A 27,865-nucleotide genomic window follows, 5' to 3' on the forward strand; every position below is an offset into this window, starting at 1 on the left:
GAATGGTGGTGGATGAAGTAAATATACATATTATATACTTTTACAATTCCTTCCCCTCCCCCATTTTGAAGTTTCTATCCAATATTGCCTTGGCCTCAAAATGAAAGTAATTCTATTCTGTCTATGTTCTATTCACTTCATTGTTCAGTGTCCTGCAGAATGAATCTCTTTGTTACACTTCAAATAATAAGGAATTTCTATCTCAAAATCTTAAGAAATGTACAGCTTCTATATTCCCCCTCACTCCCACCACGATACAAAAAAAATAATTACAGAATATAAAATTACAGGAGACCATTTGACACAATATTTTAGCAATGCAAAGCATTGAACTGTATGTTAAATTGTGTGCATAACACACAAGCTATTTAAAAACTTGCTTTAAAAGTATTGTGTCGATTTCTCCTATATTACATTTTTTCCTCCACTGGGGCTTGGAAAGAAATGTCATCCCTAGAAATAACAAATACAGTTACAAACAATTGTATGCCTAAATACCAAATAAATTATTGATTTAGTTCACCTGATAATTTTGCGAGGTGACGGGTGGAGGAGGCGGAGGGGCCTCTTGTTGCCGCTGTGTATACCCATAGTCTGCTGCGGTGTGTGTTGCTTGGTACCCTCCATAGGCTGCTGTGGCAGCTGCTGCTGCAGCCACAGCAGGAATTGGTCTGGCTGCCGTAGCAGCAGCTGCCGGAGCATAGGCTGCTGTCACAGCATGAGCAGCTACTGGTGCTTGGTGGACCGTGTAGCTGCCAGCTGTGGTTGGATGGGAGTAGGCGATGCCAGTGGCCGGCTGTTGGCTAGTCAAAAAGATAAAACGCGTAGTGTTTAGTAATACAAAACCCTAAACAGAAGTGGTATCACATTCAGAACAAGATGCAAGAGTTATTTTTCAGAAACTGCATGTAGAGATTGATAGGATTTATTCGGTAAACTAATATAAAGTAAAGTAAAGTAAGCTTTATTGTCATTCAGACCTTTCAGTCTGAACGAAATGTCGTGCTTTGCAGTCATACATATAATAAAAATGACAAAAACACACAATAAACACAAATTTAACATCCACCAGTGAGTTCACCAGGCACCTCCTCACTGTGATGGAAGGCAAAAGTCTTAAAGTCTTTGTCTCTTCCATCCTTGTTTTCCCTCTGCGCCGAGGCGATCCAGGCTTCGGATGTTGTGATCCCGCCGGGTGATGTATGTCAGTCCCGCGGTTGAATCCAAGCGCCGCGAACGGGCCGGTTCAAACTCCGCGGCCCGGGGTGGTCGAAGCTGCCGCCCTCCAGTCCAGCGGGCGAAGCTGTTGTTGCGGGAGCTCCGAAAAAACAGGTCACCAACCTGTGACCTGTGACCTGCGAGCTCCCGACGATGTCGTCCACTGGGCCCGCGGCCAAGCCTCCGAAGTCGGGTCCGCCGCCGCCGGAACGCTGCCACAGCTCCGGGGTCGGGTCGCCGCTGCCGCCGCCACTGCTCCAAGGTCGGGTCGCCGCTGCCGCCGGAACGCTGCCACAGCCCCGAGGCGGAGAAATGTTTTTCTCATCTCGGCCCTAAAAGACTTCCCCCTTATCCTTAAACTGTGACCCCTTATTCAGGACATCCCCAACATCGGGAACAATCTTCCTGCATCTAGCCTGTCCAACCCCTTAAGAATTTTGTACGTTTCTATAAGATCCCCCCTCAATCTTCTAAATTCTAGCGAGTACAAGCCGAGTCTATCCAGTCTTTCTTCATCTGAAAGTCCTGCCATCCCAGGAATCAGTCTGGTGAACCTTCTCTGTACTCCCTCTATGGCAAGAATGTCTTTCCTCAGATTAGGAGACCAAAACTGTACGCAATACTCCAGGTGTGGTCTCACCAAGACCTGTACAACTGCAGTAGAACCTCCCTGCTCTTATACTCAAATCCTTTTGCTATGAATGCTAACATACCATTCGCTTTCTTCACTGTCTGCTGCACCTGCATGCCTACTTTCAATGACTGGTGTACCATGACACCCAGGTCTCGTTGCATCTCGCCTTTTCCTAATCGGCCACCATTCAGATAATAGTCTACTTTCCTGTTTTTGCCACCAAAGTGGATAACCTCACATTTATCCACATTATACTGCATCTGCCATGCATTTGCCCACTCACCCAACCTATCCAAGTCACCTTGCAGCCCCCTAGCATCCTCCTCACAGCTAACACTGCCCCCCAGCTTCGTGTCATCCGCAAACTTGGAGATGTTGCATTCAATTCCCTCATCCAGATCATTAATCTATATTACTAAATCTCTGATCTTGACCGCTTTTGGCCGACTGCTGCGATTTCCGAGAGAACGCCGCCACCTACGGCCGTCATTTTTGGCCAACTCGCTCAGAGCCCCCCTCCGCCGTATGAGTGCGGAGGATTTTTTCCTTCGATGAAAAATGAGAGAGATATTAATGTTTTTACAAAATTCCCCATTCTCTCGGCTGCCCCCGCTGGCGGCAGGGGGAGGGACTATAAAACCAGGAAGTGTCGTGCCTCACTCAGTCTCTGCCAGACCCAGGAAGCGAGAGGGTCTGGCAGAGACTGAACTGCGAATAACACTGAACGCACGACTACTCCACGGTGAGTCCCCTTGATACGGCTGCAAAGCGGCTGCAGCCCTTTTTAAAAAGTTTGTGTTCACAAAATGAATTTTGGTTGTTAGGTGTCTGCACCCCAATTGTTTGCCTCGCCTTTTTTTTTTTAAAGTTTGTGTTCACAAAATGAATTTTGGTTGTCGGGTGTCTGCAGCCCAATTGTTTGCCTCGCCTTTTTTTAAAACAAGTTTGTGTTCACAAAATGAATTTTGGTTGTCGGGTGTCTGCAGCCCAATTGTTTGCCTCGCCTTTTTTTTTTAACAAGTTTGTGTTCACAAAATGAATTTTGGTTGTCGGGTGTCTGCAGCCCAATTGTTTGCCTCGCCTTTTTTAACAAGTTTGTGTTTACAAAATGAATTTTGGTTGTCGGGTGTCTGCAGCCCAATTGTTTGCCTCGCCTTTTTTTGACAAGTTTGTGTTCACAAAATGAATTTTGGTTGCCGGGTGTCTGCAGCCCAATTGTTTGCCTCGCCTTGGCTTTTAAAATCGTTGCAACAGTTGGATGCCTGCCCAAGCATCCATACGGTCCACAATGTCTATACTAGCCCTCTACAAACCAGTACCTTCGGCCCGCAACACCCATACTAGCGCAACAGACAGCGCCCCCCCACTCCCACTGGTGAGCAGCATTGGAATTGGTGGAGAGGTGGAATATTGCGTTGGTGACCAGCCCTCCCGTGTGATGCTGGGACCCAACGGGTCCCACTTAGTCTAGTATATATTATAAATAGCTGTGGTCCCAGCACTGAGCCTTGCGGTACCCCACTAGTCACTGCCTGCCATTCTGAAAAGGACCCGTTTACTCCTACTTTTTGCTTCCTGTCTGCTAGCCAGTTCTCTATCCACATCAATACTGAACCCCCAATACCGTGTGCTTTAAGTTTGTATACTAATCTCTTATGTGGGACCTTGTCGAAAGCCTTCTGAAAGTCCAGATATAACACATCCACTGGTTCTCCCTTATCCACTCTACTAGTTACATCCTCGAAAAATTCTATGAGATTCGTCAGACATGATTTACCTTTCATAAATCCATGCTGACTTTGTCCAATGATTTCACCACTTTCCAAATGTGCTGCTATCCCATCTTTAATAACTGACTCTAGCATTTTCCCCACTACCGATGTTAGACTAACTGGTCTGCAATTCCCCATTTTCTCTCACCCTCCCTTTTTAAAAGTGGGGTTACATTAGCTACCCTCCAATCCTCAGGAAACCAGAATTTAAAGAGTTTTGAAAAATTATCACTAATGAATCCACTATTTCTGGGGCTACTTCCTTAAGTACTCTGGGATGCTACCTATCTGGCCCTGGGGATTTATCGGCCTTTAATCCATTCAATTTACCTAACACCACTTCCCAGCTAACCTGGATTTCACTCAGTTCCTCCATCTCATTTGACCCCCAGTCCCCTGCTGTTTCCGGCAGATTATTTATGTCTTCCTTAGTGAAGACAGAACCAAAGTAGTTATTCAATTGGTCTGCCATGTCCTTGTTCCCCATGATCAATTCACCTGTTTCTGACTGCAAGGGACCTACATTTGTTTTAACTAATCTTTTTCTCTTCACATATCTATAAAAATGTTTGCAATCAGTTTTTATGTTCCCTACCAGTTTTCTTTCATAATCTATTTTCCCTTTCCTAATTAAGCCCTTTGTCCTCCTCTGCTGGACTCTGAATTTCTCCCAGTCCTCTGGTATTTTCCCCGTGGTTCACCCTAAAAAATGCTATACTTTTCAAAAAGATCATCTCTCATTTTTCTAATCGCCAATTATAACACTAATTTCTGTAGCCGCTCAAGATCGGACAGCTTCTCATTCCAGGGCACAAAGTACTGGAGCAATACTGCAGTCCAGACAGCATCTGTGACGACATTTCAAGTTGGGATACTTCAGACTGTTTGGAGTAGGACGGAGAGCTGAAAAAGTGCAAGGGAAAAAACAACCAGGCAAGTCCTGGCAACATTTTCCAGCTCCCCCCGCTCCCCCCCCCCCCCCCCCACCACTCAGTCTGAAGGGTAGCAATACAAAACCTCACCTATCCATTCCCTCCACAGATGCTGCCAGACCCGCTGAGGTACTCGAGCAGTTTTGTTCAAGATCCCAGTATCTGCAGCTCATGTTTCCTTTCATTAGCCTGGAAAATCTCCTTGAAACTCCTGAGATCAGGCCATAATTGGTTGCAATTAGTTGAGTCTAGCGAAAAAGCGAAATGGCGCTTCGGCCCACCGAGTCCGTACCGACCAGCGATCCCCGAACATTAACACTACCCTACACACACAAGGGACAATTTTACACTTGTAACAATCCAATTAACCAACAAACCTGTGAGTCTTTGGAGTGTGGGAGGAAACCGAAGATCTCGGAGAAAACCCATACAAACTCCGTACAGGCAGAACCAGCAGCTGGGATCAAACCCAGGTCTCTGGCACTGAAGGCGCTGTAAGACAGCAACGCTACCGCTGCGCCTCCATGTTGCTCTCTCCAAGGGATTGTTATAATACTCCACATTTACTAAATTCCAACACTCCTGCAATACCCAATATGTAATTTGCTTTATTAGCCACTTGCTACACCTACCCACTAACCTTTCGCAAGTTGTACACACAAACCATTAATATTTGTGCTTTATTTGTGCACCTAGACCGCCAGGGGACCTATGCGAGGATCCTGTTTGTAGATTTTAGCTCTGCATTCAACACCATTGTGCCAGAGCTACTACACTCCAAACATTCAGAGTTGACTGTGCCTGAACCCCTCTGTCAGTGGATCACCAACTTCCTGACAGACAGGAAGCAGCATGTGAGGCTGGGAAAGCACATCTCGGACCCGCAAATACTCAGCATAGTAGCACCACAAGGCTGCGCACTTTCTCCTCTCCTCTACTCTCTCTACACCAACGACTGCACCTCCACAGACACCTCTGTCAAGCTTCTCAAGTTTGCGGATGACACAACCCTGATTGGACTGATCCAGGATGGGGAGGAATCTGCCTACAGACAGGAAGTGTCAGCTGGCGTCCTGGTGCCGTAGCAACAACCTAGAGCTCAAAGCTATTAAGACAGTGGAATTGATTGTAGACTTTTGGAGAGCTCCCCCTCCCCTCACCCCACTCACCATCAACAACACACCAGTCACATCTGTGGAGTCTTTTAAGTTCCTGGGAACCAAGGACCTTAAGTGGGGGGCTACCATCGACTTCACAGTCAAAAAGGCACAACAGAGGATGTACTTCCTGCGGCAGCTGAGGAAGCACAATCTGCCACAGGCAATGATGGTCAAATTCTACACAGCCATCGTAGAGTCCATTCTCACCTTCATCATTGTCTGGTTTGGCTCAGCCACCAAGTACGACACCTGGAGGCTGCAGCGAATTGTCCGATCAGCAGAGAAGATTATTGGCTGCAACCTTCCCTCCATTGATGAACTGTACACTGCAAGGGCCAGGAAGTGAGCGGGCAAGATCATCTCTGACCCCTCTCACCCTGGCCACAAACTCTTTGAATCACTTCCCTCTGGAAGGCGACTCTTGACTGTCAAAGGTGCCACAGCCAGACATAAAAACAGTTTTTATCCACGAGTAGTTGCTCTACTCAACAGCCAAAAATCTGTAGCCTACCTTTGATCTGGTATTTTGTTGGTTCACATGCTTGATCAATGGTGTTTTACAATACAATACAATACCGTTTATTTGTCATTTGAACCTCACATGAAGTTCAAATGAAATTTGGTTTCTGCAGTCATATAAGAAAAGAACCAAGACACACACCAACACAATTTACACAAACATCCATCACAGTGAATCTCCTCCTCATTGTGATGGAAGGCAAAGTCTTGTCTCTCCCCTGCTCTCCATTCCTCTCCTGAAGTCAAAGTCAAAGCCCCCGGCGGGCGCTAGCAAGTCCCACGGCCACTTAAAGCCGCGCCGGGCGATGTATGGCCCTGCTCCGGGTCCCGATGTCGGAGCCCAGGTCACTCTCAACCCCGCAATTCGAGCAGGAGTCGTCGCCGTTGCTGGTGCCCCGCAAAGCAGTCTCCCACCGGGGACGCGCGAGCTCCCGGTATCACCATCCACCGGAGTCGGGTCGCAGCAGCACGCCACCGCAGCTCTCCACGCTCCTAAGCCGGCCAGCTCCACGATGGTAGGTCCGCAGGCTCCGTAACTTGAGCTGTCGTTCCGGTTGGAAGCCGCTCCACGGTGCTAGGCCCCAACGGCAACGGAGACCCGACAGGGAAAAGATCGGGTCCCCGTACAGGGAAGAGATCAAAAGGTTTCCCCCACCCACCCCCCCCCCCCGCCCCCACACATACAGTCAAAAACCCACCACAAACTGTACACTCAACAGGACAATAAAATAAAAAGAGATCATTAATGTTTTACTATTATTATTAATGTTTAGTGTTTTCTGAGTCATTCGTAACTGTCACTATGTCATGTTGTTACTTGTGGGCAGAGCACTAAGGCAAATTCCTTGTATGTGAATACTTGGCCAATAAACTTACTTATTTCACCCATCTGTAACCTTTCTCTACTCGGATGACAGTCTGCCTTAAAATTCCTTTTACCAATGTGCACAACCTCATTTTCCCACCATTAAACTTAATTTGCCAAGTTTTCACCCACACACTAAACCAATAATATATTGTTGAAAATGCTAATATCCTCATGACTATATGCCCTGCAGCCTACTTTCATGTCATCGGCCCTCCCTTAAACATCATTAATACAAACTGTCAATAATTGAGGGGCAAAAACCGATCATTCTAGCTTGAGAAATACATTTATTCAGATTCTCTTTGTGATAATTTCACAGGGTCGCTGGTTGTGGTTGGGGTAGACAATTAAACACAAGCAAACCATGATCATACAAAACATAATTGAACACAAAATGTGAAGCAACATTTCCTCACAATATGGACCATCATAATTAAAGCAGAAGAATCTCATGTTTGCTCTCCAAAACATCAGCAAAATAGCTCCTCGTGTCTCCCCCCACCAATCAATCTGGGGGGGGGGGGGCAACTTGAAACGTCACCTATCCATGTTCTCCAGAGATGCTGCCTGGCCCACTAAGTTACTCCAGCACTGTCTTTTTTGTAAACCAGCATCTGCAGCTCATTGTGTCTCCGAATAGAAAAGGTACTGGAAGGGCAAGTAGAAATGGAAAAGAAAGCACAAGAGGGCTGGTGAACTCAACTGCAGTTTCTTAATCCAAGGAGCCTTCCCTTAACCCATAAGGAGAGCATGGATAAGAAGTGGGGGTAATGATATACTTGCAATCATCGGAGTGGTCGAGGGAAGTGCAGAACTGGAAGCACAATGCTCTGGATATATAAAAGTTTCAGGTGTCAAAGGTGCGGGGCAAAAGAAAGGGTGCTGCATAGTTACTGAGGGTAGTCCTCAAGGAAGATATCCTATAGGGATCAGCCAATGAGGCGATGTAGAATAGGAATGGGTCAATGGCTATGATGGGGTTATACTGAAAGCTTCCTAAAAGCTGTGAGAATTAGAATTGATATGTTGGCAGATCAGTATGACACAAAAGCAATTGAGTTGCAAGAGCAAAGGATTTTATATTTTTTACGGTATTGACCAGGATTGCATTATTTCAAGAAGCTTAAATGAGGAGGTTCCAACAATCCCCTTATCTCCCTCAGCAGTTCTCTTAAAAAAAAATTCCAATTGCACTTGCCCTGCGTGTCGCAATAGCGTGTTGCAATAGCAATTCGCCCTCCCCCTGCTAGCTGAGCCATTGTGTTTTTTTTTGAAATTCAAAGTATTTCGATTTAAAAAAAAACTTTAATCAGTAACAAGTCGAGAAATAAAGCATAAAATGTTCTGAAAGTGATTTCTGCCGAGCGGGGAAAAATGTGAATCCGAATATGTAATAATCTTGTGAAAGTTGCCATTTTTAAAGCTTTAATCGCAAATAACACGTCAACTGGGGGTTCTCCCGACGCCGGAGTACCATCACCTGGCGAGAACATCGGGCGCCGTGGCGGCGACTGTGGAGGCCTCAATAGGCCCGACTTTGGGTGGACAAGAGGCTGGGGACTGGACTTTGTGCCTTCCCCCACAGTGGGAATCACTGTGGGGGGATGTTTTTATGTTTTGGTGTTGAATTTCTTCATGAATACTGTGTTGTATTTTTATTAATGTGCTGCAAGGACATCAGAATTTCCCCTGAATAAGGGGATTAATAAAGTCTATCAATCAATCAATCAACTATAGGATGAAATCTTCAGTGAATATGATCACGGCTAGCTGAGCTATAGTGACGTCATCAGTGAAAGCTGGTCGTTTTAAATTCAGTCTTTAGACATTTAACCAGTAATGAGTCGAGAATAAGTAGAGAAATAAAGCATAAAATGTTCAGATAAGGTGTTCCCGGCCTCGAGGGGAAATATATGAATTAGAATATGTAAAAATGTTATCATTACCTCAAGGTGTTTTTGCGAAGATGTAAAGGCAACCACATATACACACACGTACAAGATCAGACTTTTAATAAGTATACGATGTATGTATGTATGTGTATATATATATATAAAACTATACACAAACATATATGCATACAGACACATATATATACACATACATATATATATGTATGTATATATACACACATGTATATGTACATACATATATATATACACACACACACATATATATACAAACACATATACATAGTCAAACTGGGGGGGGGGGGGGGAAAGGGCTATACTTGGCATTATTGTAGGAATGAGGACAGGCAAGTGAGTTAAGTTTCTGTGAAGGAACTCCAAGATGGGGGAAGCATGAAAGATACATCAGATCACAGAACAATGGAACATGGAATTTAGTCCAGGCAGGTGTATAGCAATGAACTGTGGAAAGTCAAAGCCTGTAAATACAGAGTAAATATCAGGGACTTTGGGAGCACTAATATACAGTGGGGCCTTGGTGGTGCCAATCCAAAACTCCCTGAAAATGGCGGCAATATAGGTGGATAGAGAGTGGTGAAAAAGGCATTTGGTATGCTTGTCTTAGTACGCAGAGAAATTTGAGTACAAGTGTTGAACCGTCATTTTGCAGTTGCACAAGATGTTGGATAGACCATATTTGGATAGATCACATCATAAGTTAGGTTAGATGGTGTGTTTTTTCCACCCAGGGCAAAGGAGCTTGCAAGAGGACATAAGTTTACGGTGATAAGAGGCAAGGGGTTACGTTTTTCCAAACAGATGGTACATATTTCAAATGAGGTGACGGAGATAGTAGAGGCAGATGCTATTACAATGTTTATAAGGCATTTGAACATGTACTTCAATGGCAACATAATAGAGGGCTTAGGTCAAATGCATGCAAATGGGATTAGTTTAGCTGGGCATCACGGTCAGCATGGACAAGAGAGGGACTTCAGGGTCTGTTTCTGTGCAGTATTTATCTACAATTTAACAATCATGTCATGAAAATATTTAGTTACTTGGAAGTTAAATAATGCAATTTCTCCAACATGGCGTTTTCTTTCCCATTCATTAATATCCAAAAACAATTGCAACTGAGTTCTCTTGTATTTCCTCTGGGGGAATTTTATTTATAAATCAAAGACATGATATCAATAGACTATTGTCTATTGACATCATTTATGTCCAAAATATTTCTATTGATGCAGCCTCGAACACATAGTCGGGTCCCAAATTCTTAAAATTACATAGGTCTCTGGAGTAATATTCATGCAGAATTTTGCATTACATAAAATGTAAAATAAATTTTCTTATAAGATTGAGAAATTCTGAAAAGAAAAAGGACCATACCCTTCTTCATCACAATCAACCTTCTAAAAAGGTCTGAGGATAATGGCAAGTTGAGCCCCAGGCATCAGCATTTCTAACAGAGATCACAATGCTACCCTAATTCATTTGAAAAACTGACAAATTAACAGATGTTGCTATTGATTCTAATAAAATGCAAAATAGCAGGTTTTAAAAAACAATTAAAAAACCAGCCCACTGCAGCTTTTTAAATCTCCTATATACCATAACTCCCATTGTATTAGCATATTTACTTTAAGCACCTGAGAAAATTCAGCATGCCAAGCATTAAACCTCTGCAGAAAATATTCTCATGACAAGAATTACAGCCTTATATGGCAAATGCCCTGCTCTTGGATGCCTAAACCCGCAGAGAGCAACCAACACTGCCTAGTCCATCACAGGCATCCAATCCAGCCTCAAGGTGTCCCAAGAAACTGCAGATGCTGGAATGTTGAGCAAAAGTCAAAGTGGTGGAGGAATTCACTGGATCAGGCATTATCTGTGGAGGAAATTGGAATGGACAGATGACTTTTTGGGTATAGACCCACCTTCAGACTGACATGGTTTTTTAAAATATCCATGCTGTGTATAAGGCATTTCATAAAGTTCCCCTTGTTAGGCCGATCCAGAAGATTAAGATGTAAGGATTGAGTAACTTGATTGTATGGATTCAGAACTGGCTTACAAAGAGAAAACAAAGGATTGGATTGGAAGGATGATATTCAGGCTGGAAGATTGTGATCAGTGGAGTTCTGTAGGGATCTGTGCTGAGATCTTTGTTGTTTGAGATCTATGCAAATGATTTTGACACAAGTGCAAATGAGTTGGTTACTAAAGGGCCTGTCCCACTTACGTGTCCTTGGCACGCAAATTACACTACCTGGTCGTCGTGTTGAGGCACACGGGCATCGTGTGGCCGGGCAGGGCCGGTCCCACTGAGAAGCGGGGAGGGGTATGTAGTTGAGCGCGACATCGCACAGGGCTCCGAAGTTTTTGTCGCGAACAAAATCTTCGCGCGCCGTAACTGACGGCCAAAGTGGGACGGGCCCAAGACCCTGGCGCGATGCAACATCTCATTTTCAACAGCAGCAGAAGCAGGCAAACGATCGCTGAACTTGGCTTGGGGCTCACGGCCGTTGCGGATCCAGTCCGCCCCCACTCCTACTCCCAGAGCAGGGCCAAGAAAATTGACGATAGACACAAAATGCAGGAGTAACTCAGCGAGATCGGCAGCATCTCTGGAGAGAAGCAAAGGGTGATATTTTGGGTCAACACCCTTCTTTCAGACTGAAGAAGATTCTCGACCTGAAACATCATCCATTCCTTCTCTCCAGAGATGCTGCCGGTCCCGCTGAGTTACTCCAGCATTTTGTGTCTATCTACAAATGACGTCACACGCTCCAGACGGCTGTGCGGGCGAATGAAGTCGCGCGTGACCTTCGCGCCTCAACGCAACCACGAGGTCGCTTAATTAGCGTGCCAAGGACACGCAAATGCAGATGACACAAAATTGCTCGGGTTACAGAGGAAGACTGTCATGTTGTACAATGACATATAGATCAGCTACAGAAATAGGTGGAGAAATGGCAGGTGGACTTTAATCCAAGGAAGTAAGATATTGCACTTTCGGAGGTCAAATCCAAGGGGAAGACCCTTAAAGCATTAATGTACAGAGGGATCTGTGGGTCTAATCCATAGCTCCCTCAAAGTTGTAACATAAGAGCAGTAAAGGTGGCATATGGTATACTCATCTGCATTGGTCAGGGCATTGAGTACAAGTCAGAAAATCATGGTGCAGCTTTATAAGACTTTGGTTGGGCTGCATTTGTAGCATTTTTGCATAGATCTGGTTTAATTCACACCAATAGTCTACTTGGAGCGCATTAAATGTTTTAAGATTTTCTCCCTGGCCCGCCCAAGAATATGTACCCCTTCTGTAATCACACACACCCTACGAGTTTTCACTTGCACTGTGATGATATTGAGCTCATCTCACTGAATCAATGCTCTCTATTAACTCTGTCTTGCCAATCTACTGGAGGCAAAGTCTGCAGATGAATGGGAGATTCACTCTATCTCTAATGCACTGATACATTTAGAATAAGTGCTCCATGACTTGATTATTCTGTTTTAAGCAACACTTTCTGACATATTCCACAAAAGACCCAACTTTAATTTGAAAGGATCTACCAGAGATTTTCCCTCTTCCCCACTACCACCCCTATTAAATCTTAAACAATCTGTACATGAACAAACATGAAATTTCCCCTGAAATAGCCATTTTTCAACTTTCACGCATAGATCAACTGTAAAGATCTATGATACAAGGCATCAATTAAATGGAATCTCTGCTTCAGGAACAGTTGCACGAAAACAGGCTTTAGTGCCCAAATGTCAAAACAGCAAAATTCACCATTTCGGTCCTCATTATCTTTAAACATTTGATGGGTAAATGAAAAAGCCCAAATTTACACTGCAAAAAAGGCCATATTCAGATTCTAATACATTAAACATACTGGTGGAAATTCAGGAATGCCACACACAAATATTATTCAAACTTGCAATGAATGAATAGTGAACCCCAAGTATGCAAACAGAAAACTAGGCACAAGCGAAAATAAAGAAAGCAAAGATAGAACTTGGGATATATTTGCTATAGTTCATAAAATAATCTTTCAGTGGTTAGCATTCAAAAATGTTTGAGACATGACAGTATTTAACAATATACTGTTTCCAAGTAGAAATTTCAAACTAAAATCAACTTAGATTTAAATAGCTTTTTTTGGGTCAAAATTCTTCAAATGCTGCAGAGGAAGATACAAGCTGTAAAAAAATATTGTTAGTTTGGAAGAACTTTTACAATCATTAGACAATGAACAGGAATAATCTGTTACGACATCATGCTCTTTTGTATGTGATACAGGGCTGCTAGCCAAAGTAAATTGAATTGGCTAGTTGGAATTCTGCCTGTAACCACAGATACAATTTACTGTTGCAAACATGTTCCCCTCACTCCAGCAACATTATGCTGGGCATGTGATCTAGTTTGCTAATGAGAACCTGCTTTGTACTTCTTGATACAAAGAATGCCTAGAGTTTTTTTTTAAATATTGTGATTTTGCCATTATTAGCTTATAATGAAAGTTAAAGAACAAGACTAAGAAAACATTCAAGCACTTTGTTATTTGCCCAAATACATGAAGCTAATCTATTAAGGAGATACCATGATTACCAACTTCCCTATCCATAAAATCCCATCAATTTATCTGTTCTTCTGCAAAGCTGCAATCACATTTAGAGGGTACACAAAATTGCTGGAGGAACTCAGCAGGTGCAGCAGCATCTATGGAGCGAAGGAAATAGGCGACGTTTCGGGCCGAAACCCTTCTTCAGACTGATAGGGGGTGGGGAACGAAAGAAGGACAAAGGGAGGAGGAGGAGGAGCCCGAGGGCGGGCGGATGGGAGGAGACAGCTAGAGGGTGAAGGAAGGGGAGGGGGGGAGGGGACAGCACGGGCTAGCCAAATTGGGAGAATTCAATGTTGATGCCAAGGGGACGCAAGGACCCCAGACGGAATATGAGGTGCTGGTCCTCCAATTTCCGCTGTTGCTCACTCTGGCAATGGAGGAGACCCAGGACAGAGAGGTCGGATTGGGAATGGGAGGGGGAGTTGAAGTGCTGAGCCACCGGGAGGTCAGGTAGGTTATTGCGGACTGAGCGGAGGTGTTCGGCGAAACGGTCGCCCAACCTACGCTTGGTCTCACCGATGTAAATCAGCTGACATCTAGAGCAGCGGATGCAGTAGATGAGGTTGGAGGAGATACAGGTGAACCTTTGTCGCACCTGGAACGACTGCTTGGGACCTTGAATGGAGTCGAGGGGGGAGGTGAAGGGACAGGTGTTGCATTTCTTGCGGTTGCAACAGAAAGTGCCCGGGGAGGGGGTGGTGCGGGGGGGAAGTGAAGAATTGACGAGGGAGTTGCGGAGGGAGCGGTCTTTGCGGAAGGCAGACATGGGGGGAGATGGGAAGATGTGGCGAGTGGTGGGGTCACGTTGGAGGTGGCGGAAATGGCGGAGGAACACATAATCCTCCGCCATTTCCGCCACCTCCAACGTGACCCCACCACTCGCCACATCTTCCCATCTCCCCCCATGTCTGCCTTCCGCAAAGATCGCTCCCTCCGCAACTCCCTCGTCAATTCTTCACTTCCCCCCCGCACCACCCCCTCCCCGGGCACTTTCCGTTGCAACCGCAAGAAATGCAACACCTGTCCCTTCACCTCCCCCCTCGACTCCATTCAAGGTCCCAAGCAGTCGTTCCAGGTGCGACAAAGGTTCACCTGTATCTCCTCCAACCTCATCTACTGCATCCGCTGCTCTAGATGTCAGCTGATTTACATCGGTGAGACCAAGCGTAGGTTGGGCGACCGTTTCGCCGAACACCTCCGCTCAGTCCGCAATAACCTACCTGACCTCCCGGTGGCTCAGCACTTCAACTCCCCCTCCCATTCCCAATCCGACCTCTCTGTCCTGGGTCTCCTCCATTGCCAGAGTGAGCAACAGCGGAAATTGGAGGAACAGCACCTCATATTCCGTCTGGGGTCCTTGCGTCCCCTTGGCATCAACATTGAATTCTCCCAATTTGGCTAGCCCGTGCTGTCCCCTCCCCCCCTCCCCGTCCTTCACCCTCCAGCTGTCTCCTCCCATCCGCCCGCCCTCGGGCTCCTCCTCCTCCTCCCTTTGTCCTTCTTTCTTTCCCCACCCCCTATCAGTCTGAAGAAGGGTTTCGGCCCGAAACGTCGCCTATTTCCTTCGCTCCATAGATGCTGCTGCACCCGCTGAGTTCCTCCAGCAATTTTGTGTACCTTCGATATTCCAGCATCTGCAGTTCCCTTTTGATCACATTTAGAGCCTTAGTTATACAACACCAAAGCAGGCTCTTTGGCCCAACTCACCCCTTGCTCACAAGATGCAAGCCTATCATTTGACACATTTGCCTGAATGCCCATGAACGTTCCTTTGAACTTCCACAGCCGCATGAAAACATTCCGATGGGATGTATCTCAGCCTCCTCTACTCTCGATCCGCAATGGTGATCATAGCCTCGTCCCATCACAGGCTCCTCAATTCCTTCTATACATTTGATCTTCATGGTGCATTGCAAATGTATGGAATCAGGTTTCCATATCCATTCTCTTCCCCCTTCATCTCCTGGGTGAAGATACAGGAGTATGAACATCCTAACTTAAGAAAAGCTGCTTCTGTGTTGCAACCCAACTCCTGAATGAATCATCTCTTTCACGCTCCATTCCACCCTCCCATCCCCCACACGTTGCCGTGTACTCTTACCTCAACCTCAAATGTCACTCTATTAGTATATACTTTTATATTCCTTTCCACTACCTGTTTTTGCAGGTGCTATGATGTTCCATCATTCTGTATATGACAATACACACTGAGAGAGTTAGATATAGCTCTTAGGGCTAATGGAATTAAGGGATACGGGGACAAAGCAGGAACGGGATACTGATTTTGGACAATCAGCCATGATCATAGTGAATAAGAAGGAACTGCAGATGCTGGAAAATCTAAGGTATACAAAAATGCTGGAGAAACACAGCGGGTGCAGCAGCATCTATGGAGCGAAGGAAATAGGCAACGTTTCGGGCCGAAACCCTTCTTCAGACTGATGGGAGATGGGGGGGCCGGGGAGAAGAAAGGAAAAAGGAGGAGGAGCCCGAGGGAGAATTAGGAAGGGGAGGAGACAGCAAGGGCTAACAAAATTGGGAGAATTCAATGTTCATGCCCCCAGGATGCAGATTCCCCAAGCGGAATCTCCTCCCATTTCCTCCAAATACAAGGCGTAGCTATGGGCACACGCATGGGCCCCAGCTACGCCTGCCTCTTTGTCAGGCATGTTGAATAATCCTTGTTAGAGACGTACCAGGGCCCTATCCCCGACCTCTACCTACGCTACATCTACGACTGCTTTGGTGCCACCTCCTGCACCCACACACAACTGACTGACTTCATCAGCTTCACCACTAACTTCCATCCGGCACTCAAATACACCTGGACCATTTCCTACACTTCCCTACCATTCCTTGACATCACTATTTCCATCGCAGGTGATAGACTTCTGACCGACATCCACTATAAATCCACTAACTCCCATGGTTACCTGGACTACACTTCTTCCCACCCTGCTTCCTGTAAGGATTCCATCCCCTACTCCCAATTCCTCCGTCTACGCAGCATCTGCTCCCAGGATGAGGCGTTCCACACCAGGGCATCTGAAATGTCCTCATTCTTCAGGGAACAGGGGTTCCCCTCCCCCACCATAGATGAGGCTCGCACCAGGGTCTCTTCCATACCCCGTAACACTGCTCTCTCTCCCCATCCCACCACTCGCACCAAGGGCAGAGTCCCCCTAGTCCTCACCTTTCACACCACTAGCCGTCACATACTACAAGTAATCCTCCGTCAGTTTCGCCACCTCCAACATGACCCCACCACTCGCCACATCTTCCCATCTCCCCCCATGTCGGCTTTCCGCAAGGATCGCTCCCTCCATAACTCCCTTGTCAATTCTTCCCTTCCCTCTCATACAACCCCCTCCCCGGGCACTTTCCCTTGCAACCACAAGAGATGCTACACTTGTCGCTTTACCTCCCCCCTCGACTCCATTCAAGGACCCAAGCAGTCGTTCCAGGTGCGACAGAGGTTCACCTGCATCTCCTCCAACCTCATCTATTGCATCCGCTGCTCTAGATGTCAGCTGATCTACATCGGTGAGACCAAGCAGAGGCTTGGCGATCGCCTCTACTCGGTCAGCATTAACCAACCTGACCTCCCGGTGGCTCAGCACTTCAACTCCCCCTCCCATTCTGTATCCGACCTCTGTCCTGGGTCTCCTCCATGGCCAGAGCGAGCAACATCGAAAATTGGAGGAACAGCACCTCATATTCCTGCTTGGGGAGTCTGTATCCTGGGGGCATAAACATTGAATTCTCCCAATTTTGTTAGCCCTTGCTGTCTCCTCCCCTTCCTATCTCTCCCTCAGCCCCCTCCTCCTCCTTTTTCCTTTCTTCTATCAGTCTGAAGAAGGGTTTTGACCCGAAGCGTTGCCCATTTCCTTCGTTCCATAGATGCTGCTGCACCCGCTGAGTTTCTCCAGCATTTTTGTGTACCTATGATCATAGTGAATATTGCTAGCTCGAAGGGCCGAATGGCCTACTCCTGCACCTATTTTCTATGTTTCCAATAAACTAATCTTTAATCTGGTGTAATGTGCAGACTTGCTAACCATGTCATTTACATGCTCATCCAAATCATTACTGTAGATGGCAAACAACAATGAACCCAGCACATCACAAGTTACTGACATCTGACCTGAATAACAACCTTACATTACCACCCTGACTCCTAGCACGAAGCAAGCAATGTATATCCAATTGTCTAGCTCACTCTGGATCTCATGTGATCTGTAGTTATCCAGACTGGCAACTTTTATAGGAATCCCCAAATGTATTTGTGTCACCAATTTCTAAAATACAGAAGCTTTTCACTTGCTGTAACAGTTTTCAGTAAATCTGCATAGCTTTGAAAATGTCACAATAGTAGCAAATTAGTGTTATTGTTAATTTACAAATGGCAATTAGTGAAACATCCTACTCATCTTAGTTCATTAATTGGGTCGTGGAAAGAGAGTTCACGTCTCTAATTGTTTCCACCAGTCTTTCCACCACCACGCACAAGAAGCGCAAGACAGACACCATTGTATGCAGATGCCGAGAATTGTGTTCAGCTCTGGCTGAACAAGGTCTAATCTTGTGTGTGGACTTGATAAGAAGAAGTTCATCAATGTAAAAATGGTCAATTTATCTGGACCTTCGTTTGTGTTTGTAGAAATCTGGAGCTATTGTGTCATCTATATTGTTGATTACCCATGCTTTTCACCCAATTTCACAACAAGAAACTGCTCAATAGCAGTCTTTCAAACCTTTAAATCAACATCAAAAAAATCTGTAAAATGTTACTTAAAAGTATACAAAATACACAATCATAAACTAATTTGCACTGAAAGCTGCTGTGCATTTTTGAAGCACCAATTTGGTCAATTCCCAGCAAAAAAATTCCTAATGCAAACATTGAATAATATTCAAATAGGCTTTTTTTTAAATTAATTTTTTTAATTTTTAATAAAGAGTTTGGGGCTGGACCAGTGAGGAAAATTCTCAAGGAGACAACTTTAAAGGTTGTATTGCTATAATGGATACCCAAAACATACCTAATACCTATTTCACTTGGTCCAATGCTTCTCAGCCTACATCACACCAATCTGAAAATAATCCAAGAAATAACTGTGAGAAATTATATACAAGGAGAATTGGGTTCTAATGCAATAGCACAATTTTAATGAGTAGTACCTGAAGGTAATATTGTGAGTGGATGTATTTGCCTATGTAAAGATTCAAGCAAGAAGGAAGAAAAAGTGAAAATAAAAATCATAATAAAAACAGCCAATAGGTTTTTAGCTCTGGAATTCTCTCCCCGAACTTTACCTTTAGCTTCCTTCACAAGCTTTAAAACTTAGTTCTGACTAAGCTTTTACACCAATCTCTAATTGTGCCTCAATATTTCTCCACTGATTATTTACGTATTGTATTATTGATTATGCTATACAATTAATATATTTGTATTATTGCATTAATTGTGGATGCAGCCCAGACCATCACACAAACCAACATCCTTTCCACAAAGCACAAAGCACTCCTTTCCATTAATTCTATTTACACTTCACACTGCCTTGGCAAGGCCGCCAGTATAATCAAGGACCAGTCGCATCACAGTCACTCCCTCTCCAACCAGGGAATATGTATAGAAGTGCGAAAATGCACACCTCCAGATTCAGGGACAGTTTCTTCCTGGCTGTTATCAGGCAACTGAACCATCCTAGCAACAACTAGAGAGCAGTCCTGAGCTACTATCTACCTCGTTGGAGACCCTCAGACTATCTTTGATCAGAATGTACTGAACTTTATCTTGCACTAAACGATATTGACTCGGTTTTAATCATATATTGTCTTTCCACTCGCTGGTTAGCACGTAACAAGTGCTTTTCTCTGTACGTGACAATAAACTAAACTCTAACTAAGATATAACACCAAGAAATTGAACCTGCCACAGAAAATGCTTTGGCTAAAAATTAGAAAGGAAGGTTTAATACCAAATAACAATTGAAATGCAAAACAACAAAAGATGCATGTGAGGATAATGCAACAGGCGCAAAGGAGTAGAAGGATATGTTGAAAAGATTACATTTACTCGGTGGAGTGAAGGCTCATGTGCAGCATGGATTAATTGGACCCAATTGTCTGCTTCCGTGCATGTCAATGGACATTTTATAAATAAGATTTCTTAAGTATGATTGCTTTAATGTGACTGCTGGAAATGCTGGCCATCTCAGCTATAAAGATTGAACAAATTTTAACTATGACCAGGTTTTACAATATTCAGCCTGGGCATTTCAGTTTGTTATTTTAATCAAAGCACAAATCAGTCATTTTAAAGTAAAGATTCGGCATTAATTTGTTCATAGAAGTCAATTGTTGACAATATTAGCATATTTAATTCCCCATAAACAGAGAAAGGTGCTTGGCCATTTCTAAAATGCTCCAGCCTGAATCTTAAACTCATCTCTCTGGAATATTAATCCATGCTTCAGGTTTATTAGTTGGTATCACTATTGTTATGCTTTTCAACCATGTATATCTCGTCTGAAAACTAGATAGCATAAAGCTTAACTTGGGAGAAATGAATGTTCGCTGGCTTTTTCAAGCCAGCACTTGGTTTCTGTTCAGTGAGCACTTATTAAATAATCCTCATGAAAATTTCTGAGTTTTATCCCTCAACAGATACAGTACTACCTAAACACTCCAACTACTGTTTAAGAAGAACTGCAGATGCTGGAAAATCGAAGGTAGACAAAAATGCTGGAGAAACTCAGCGGGTAAGGCAGCATCAATGGAACGAAAGAAATAGGCAAAGTTTCGGGTCGAAACCGTAGTTGAAATCTTATAGATACATAGAAAATAGGTGCAGGAGTAGGCCATTCGGCCCTTCGAGCCTGCACCGCCATTCAATCTGGTCATGGCTGATCATCCAACTCAGTATCCCGTACCTGCCTTCTCTCCATACCCCCTGATCCCTTTAGCCACAAGGGCCACATCTAACTCCCTCTTAAATATAGCATCTTCAACTACTGTTCTGATTTACAAAATTACCTGCCATCAGATACAGAGACTAGGAAGAGAAATTATAAGCAAGAGCTGTGCATGTTATAAGGAACTCTGCTTCAACCAAGAAAATCTGGTTATCTCAAGCACTTGTAGATAGCATGTCTGAACACGTGATACCTGCAAAAGTGGGAGATTTGGGATTGAGAATGAACTGATTACTGACCTGGTACAGTACAGAACAAAAGATTGAATTCCTCTACTTTATATCATCACTTAAGCATACATTGAATCAAATTAGTCCCAAAGGTAACCCACGATGACCATTGTCATCCAAATTCAGGAACACCACCTATACTTTAATTGCTATATACGTGTGATTTCCGCAAGCTGTGCCAAATATACACTTTAAAAAAACAAATAGCTGAAAATGTATTCACTACATTTTTAATATTTGAACTATATTTTGTGCAAGAGGACATCTTCACAAATCAGTACCAATTACTCAATTCCATATCTTGATATCATATCAATCCAGTTTGTGCAGGGTTGAGCTACCAGCTACTTTAGTCATTTTGAAGAATTTACCATATTTTGGAACCTGAAAATTACATTGACAATTTCCTTTTTGTGTCCATCAGGTTTTGCAGAATTACAAGCATGCTCTGTTCTAGATGTACATAATTATTTTATATTGCTAACACTTCAACACCATTGTCCTTATTTCACTGTCAATTGTGAAAATGGAAAATAAGCATTTAAATAACAAAATATCAGAATTAGAAGTGGCATACAGTCAGCATTATAGAGCACAGAAACATACCCATGTCAACCAAAATGCCCCACCTACATTACATGCCCTTGTTTCGCCCATATTCCTCTAAACCTTTCCTGTTCACCCTTGATAAATTTCAATTTCTTCTAAATTTTAAGACTTCAAACGTGAATTTACACACAACCAATGTAGCAGAATTTAACTTGTCTTCCATGGTTACCAAATACAAATTTGGCCAAAGGAAATGGAATGCCAAGAGACTTGTGTAAATTTTTTTTTTAAATATTTACAAGGGAAACCCATTTGAATAAGTAATGAAAAACAAGGAAGGTTAAGGAGGTGAAACCAAAGATAAATTTTGAGGGTAGTCAGGAGCTATAGCAATTTAAAATAATTAGAATGAAGGTGTTTTTCCAAATCACCAATCTGCAGCATTTGATGTAGGTTAGAATGCAAGCGACACAATTTTGGATGAGCTCTAGTTTATAAAATGCAAAGAGAGATGCCAATCACAAGAGCAATGGAACAGTTATCTATTATGGGATGCAGTGCAGTGTGTGACAACATTCTTGAAATGTAAAAAGATTGTGTATACATTTTACAAAGTATACAAATACTAATGGCAATTCACTGATTTTCACAACCTATACATGTACAAAACAAATATTCATTTGACCACTTATGCCTCCATTCAGTCAGATTGTGGTTGACCTTTCACTTTAACACCATGCTCCACGATTCCCTTTATATGACTGTTGTGCCATCGCCCGGTGGGGAATCGCCTCAGCGCAGAGGGAGAAGAGGAGGGAAGAGACAGTAACCCTAAGATTTTTGCCTCCACCACAGTGAGGAGGTGCTTGGAGGATACACTGTGGTGGTCTTAATTTGTGTTTATTGTTGTTTATTATTGTATGATTGTATGTATGACTGCAGGCACGAAATTTCGTTCAGACCGTAAGGTCTGAATGACAATAAAGGTATTCAATTCAATTCAATTCAATATATCTAAAAAAGGTTATTGCTCTTTCTTGATTATGCAGGTGACCCCACATTATGCCATTGGGTAACAGAAATTCACCAACAAAATTCACAAATCATTGCAAAAAATTTGAGATACAGAATAAAATTCTCTCAGAATCTGTAAATAAAGAAAATAAACAAACCCCAATTTAATTCTCAACTTGTTTCTAGGCAAATAATATAGAGAGCCTGGCTTCATGTTATGGAAAATCATGATAGGTACCGTTTTCTAGAAACGCAATTCTTCTGCCCCCCCTCCTGTAACACAAGGGTCACCTATACCGTGCAACTAAACCTCAACAATTCCCCAGGGCGCAGAATGCCAAAGATTCACTTCCCTCCACATGAAGAGACTTCTAATCTGTTTATATAGCTAGACCCTTGCTTTGAGACAGGGACTCCCGGTTCTATACACCCCAACCCCAAAAAACATTGAAGTTGCATGTACTTTGTCAACCCTTTTGAGAATGTCATTATTGATATTTCTCATTCTTCGAAACTGGATATCGTGATGACAATATCCAAAAGGTTTTAATATGATAAGATATGGAGTTCATGTTTCGTTATGGCCAAAAAGGAAATGTTGTATCACCCAAAGAGCAATGAATCTTTGGAACTCTCTGGCCAAATTTTCTCTTCGGTCCAAGCTTAGTTGCCAAGTAGGTTAAAAAAAACTGGATAGAATCAGGGGACAAGGGGTCTAGTACGGGAAACTAACGCTGAAGTAAACAATCTATCGGGATTTTACTGAATGACCAATAGCCATTAAAGGCTGAATTGCCAATCTATTTCTTAACTCAAGCAGGTACAAGCACATTTTAGTCAATTTCTTCTCCTATAACAAACCCATCATCTCAGGAACCTAAATTTCAAGTTGGAACTCTTCTTCAGACAGATCAGTCAGAAGGATCCCACCTGATTTTCTCCACCAGTTTGTTTTTTGCTCAAAATTCCAGCATCTACAGTCTCTATCTGGTGAACACTTCCATATGCTCATGGCTGTCTTGAACAAGCTCAAATCAACAAATGAGGTTGGAATAGCTGAGTATTAATGATACAACCTTATGAACTGTCATAAAAAAAGGTAGAAACCCATAACCAGATATCAATCTGTCAAAAAGACCATTTAAATATCATACATGCTCACTTTGCCTAGTAATCAGGTTGTCCTGAAAAACCATTTAAATTGACCAAAGAACAAATTCATCCATTCAAGATTTCTGGGAACTGCTTATCGAATCATAGTAATCAATGAAGTAAGATTACTAGAACTGGTGAGCCCCTAGGAACAACCTATTTATCTCCAATACTGTTACTGTCAATCAAAGTTATTTTTATTCTCACACTAATAGTAGTCGTTGGCAGATCACACCCACATTCACTTGTTCCGAGCCTCGACCTGCATTCTTCCCCTTCCATCTGGTAACACGTCACCACACAAAAGCTCTACCCCAATTTTCATGCAAAAAACCCCAAAAAACCCTACTACACAGAACTATTAACATTGCCCGTATTTAGAGATACACCGAGGGTGTGAAAAGCAATATAGGTATTTGTGATCAGTAATTTATTTGTTGTGAAAAAAATTACTAGCTTGATACTGCTAGTGATGAGAATTGTGCACAACAATTTTACTTTTCCACACCTTCAACATGATTCCACCACCAGTCATACCTACCCATCCACAACCCTTTCTGCAGACTACTCCCTCTGCAACTCAATTCACTCACCCATTCACACCCAAAGCACCCCTCCCCAGGTGCATTCACCAGCAAACACAGCAGATCTGTCCCTATACCTCCCATTAAACATCCATCCATGGAACACAGCAGTCCTTCCAGGTGGTCAGAGCTTCACATGCACTTCCTCCAACCTCATCTACTGCATTCGATGTTCCTGGTGGGGCTTCCTTTATATCAGTGAGATCACGAGTAGACCGTTCGCTGAACACTTGCACTCGGTCCAGCAAGGCCTACTGGATCTCCCAGTTGATGGCCATTTTAACTCCCTTTCCCATACTAACTTTTCTGTCCTCTGGCACCTCCACTGGCATAGATAGGCCACACACAAACTGGAGGGAGAGCACCTCATATTCTGCTTGGGTGGTTTACAACCCAATAGTTATGAACAATCTGAAACAGGATCTCGACCCAAAACACCACCTATTCCTTTTCTCCAGAGATGCCGCATGACCGGCTGAGTTACTCCAGCTTTTTGTGGCTATCTTCGGTTATGAACATTTAACTTTTTTTAGGGAATTCACAAATGCCCCCTCCCTCCCCTGTATCCCAACTGGATGCACACCCAATGTTACCCCAATCTTTCCTCTCCCCCTTCCACCTATATCCCTTCCTATGGCTTCATATTTCATGCTGCTTCTTTCCTCATCTCATAGCCTTTTAGCTTTTCACCTCTGACCTTGGATCCACTTACCTGCAAGTCAACACCCCCCCCCCTTCCATTGCTCAGGGTTTCCCCCACCCCTCTTCCAGCTTTCTTCCACTCCCCTGATATTGGCATGAACCATTTTATAAATATATGGGAATTAAAATAAAACAGAGTGTCCAACAGAAGGGAATAAGGATCAATTATATTATTCCATTAGAGGCTCAACTTCTCAGCTGTCATTTCCTCCTAAATTCAAATAATAAAAATAAATAGGTATTACAATATCCATTGAGAAATCACATGGTAGATTAGAGATGGCAAGGAGATGTTTTGGTACTGCGAATTACATGATTCCAACTAAGCCTGATTTCAAAGATAATATTTATCCCTTCCCTCGTCGTTGTAGGGGAAGTGCGAATTGCATCGTATTTAAAGTACTTGAAACTCGGTATAAATAATGTACATGCCGTTGTATCAGATTACACTAGGCGACATTAATACTTCAAAGCCTGCCAATGTCACGTTGAGTTAAAATTACGATGAAACTCGAATTCGGAGTAGATCCAAATGATATGTTAAACATTAGTTTGAACCGTTAAACATATAATCAAAACAATTAATTGCACAATGGGAATGTTGAACATGGGTTGTATTTTTCCCCCCCGAGCCCAATGTCAGTGAAAACTATGACTCCGATTTCCTGACGCTGTATCCCACATTGCACTGTCCAACTCGCACCTGTTTGATGATACAAGATCCTCAGGCAACGGACTGAATTACCGTTAGAAAGTCAAGGCGATTTTTCTTTTTTTATTAAAACAAAAATCAAATGGAAATACACATGAGATGCAAGAGGTTGGCCGTTCGTGTTTAATTCTAATCAAAATAAACATTTCATACGAAAGCAACCGCACATTATTCGAGACCGCACACCATGTCGCCATTTTGTGACTATGCAAGAGGGAGTTTTAATTTATGCACAACAAAGGAGGAAAAATAACAAGTCTTTTGACAGTAGGGGCGGCTTGTTTTTATAAAAATTGCAGTTCAGGTGGGGTCTGTGTGCTGATGATGAAAGGGGATTGCGGGAAGACGGGCAGATTGCATGGGGCAGGGAGGGGAGGGCCACTGGATTGAATGGGAGTGAGGAAGGCCGTGCAATGAGGGCGGCGGCGACGGCGGCGGGGACGTACCTGTACTGCGCAGCACCACCATGGGCAAATCCAAAGTAGTTACTGGTAGCCATTTTGGCATCTTCGCCCAGCCGGCCAGGCACTGAGCACCAGGAGAAGCGCCCAAACAAGTCGCCGCAGCAGCAGCAGCAGCAGGAGGATGAGGAGGAGAGGGGGGAGAAGGGAGAGACCAGTAAAACATCGTCAGTCACTCAGTGCCCGTACATCACAGCAAACAGGAGCAGAACAAAATAAACAGCCGCTCTTTACTCGCGGCTTCCACAACAAGCCCCCAAAACCACCACCTTTATCTCCCTATTTAAAAAGTTGATTTTGAAAGATATAAATTGTCGCTTACCATAGGTGAAAGAAACAACTGGACATATAGGAATCATGGGGGTTCCGTGCGGCGACCAACGACGACCTTTTACCTTTCAAGTCTGTGCCCTGTGGAGAGAGACGTCACCGTCAGGGGAAGCCGCGCATGCGTGGCCGCGGCAAGGCATTGTGGGAGTTGTAGTTCGCCCGGGATACCCGCCCCGCCCATCACCGAAACGTCACCCATTCTTTCCTAGGTGCACAAAAATGCTGGAGAAACTCAGCGGGTGCAGCAGCATCTATGGAGCGAAGGAAAAAACTGCATCTGCAGTTCCTTCCTGAACCCATTCCTTCCTTCTCTCCATAGATGCTGCCTGTCCCGCTGAGTTACTCCTGCATTTTGTGTCTATCTTCGATTTAAACCAGCATTGCAGTTCCTTCCTCCGGCTATCACTTGCCAGGCTTTGTCCTGCTCCTCCTCTCTTCCAACTTTCTCCCCCCTATCCCCCATCTGTCTCAAGAAGGGTCTCGACCCGAAACGTCACCCATTCCTTCCTTCTCTCCATAGATGCTGCCTCGCCCGCTGAGTTACTCCAGCATTTTGTGTCTACCATCAGCTATCCATGTTCTCCAGAGATGCTGCCTGGCCTGCTGGGTTACTCCAGCGTTTCTTTTGTAAACGGTGGTCTGCAGTTCCTTGCATCTAAGCACAGCTTAAAATGCCAGCATTTCCATTTTAAAACATAGGCAGACAAGAAAGAAAAGGGAGGATTTATACCTTTGTTTATCACCCAAACAAGCCAAAACCCTAAGCCCTGAGAGCGCAGTGAACTAAATTGCAGCGGAAATCCAAACCTTTTCTCCAGCGAACAGGGACAAGGGTCGGTGCAGCAGTCAAGATCACCATTCAATGTACTGATTGATGCCTCTGAATTCCTTCCCCCACCAGAACGGATATTTGAAGAAAAAAAACAACTCACCGATTATGTATATTTATAAAAAGATAAAAATCTCCTTGTTTCTGTGAAAAGAAACACGCTGCAGCTGGTCTCTTCATCTCAAACAAATCCCAGTCAGCGTCACGGTCTTTTTTCCATCGGGGCTGACCTTCGCAAATACGCAGCCTGCAATCTTAATCCAGCTCCAGGAAATGAAGCTCACACATTTACTGTTCTTCTTGCGCAATCGTATTCAGGAGACCGGGCAGCATGGTCTGTCCCACTTTTGCTGTCAGTATTACAGTGCGCCAATAAATTATATTGCGGCAATGCAATTATTTTTTGTTTCTAAACGTTGCTCTAAAATGCCCAACAGCTATCCCAGTAATTCTGTTTTGCACAGGTAAACGCTGCTATCACCCAATGTCTCGCATCTTATGTATTTTTATTTCTTGCCCTTGTCCAACCATCTCACTTTCACCCCAATCCACCTATTACTTGCCAAGCTTTGTCCTGCCCTCCTCTCTACCAGCTTTCTTCTCCTCCACCTCCCCAACCAGTCAGAAGAAGTGTCCCGACCCAAACCATCCGCTGTCCACGTCAAAGATCCT

The 27,865-nt window shown here is 43.9% G+C and overlaps 1 protein-coding gene and 1 non-coding gene across 5 annotated transcripts in view; both read right to left on the bottom strand.

Annotated features, from left to right (window-relative positions):
• zfr (zinc finger RNA binding protein) overlaps positions 1–27,463 on the bottom strand; it is a 61,668-nt gene extending 34,205 nt beyond the window's left edge. Inside the window, exons 1-4 of one of the 4 annotated variants that reach the window (XM_033031859.1) lie at positions 27,297–27,462; positions 26,357–26,445; positions 26,020–26,101; positions 524–803 (exon numbers count right to left, since the gene is read on the bottom strand). In XM_033031859.1, coding sequence (XP_032887750.1) covers positions 524–803; positions 26,020–26,101; positions 26,357–26,393 — 399 coding nt within the window. In that variant the 5' untranslated portion in view covers positions 26,394–26,445; positions 27,297–27,462. Of the gene's footprint in view, positions 1–523; positions 804–26,019; positions 26,102–26,356; positions 26,446–27,296 lie in introns of all 4 variants that reach the window. The other 3 variants (XM_033031852.1, XM_033031876.1, XM_033031867.1) reach the window with 3 other exon arrangements.
• Positions 13,346–13,457, bottom strand: LOC116983492. The gene has a single exon (XR_004414708.1). It is a non-coding gene; the product is annotated as a small nucleolar RNA SNORA66 (small nucleolar RNA).
• Positions 27,464–27,865: the final 402 nt, after the last annotated feature.

The sequence above is a fragment of the Amblyraja radiata genome, chromosome 1, assembly GCF_010909765.2.
Source record: "Amblyraja radiata isolate CabotCenter1 chromosome 1, sAmbRad1.1.pri, whole genome shotgun sequence".
NCBI lineage: Eukaryota > Metazoa > Chordata > Chondrichthyes > Rajiformes > Rajidae > Amblyraja > Amblyraja radiata.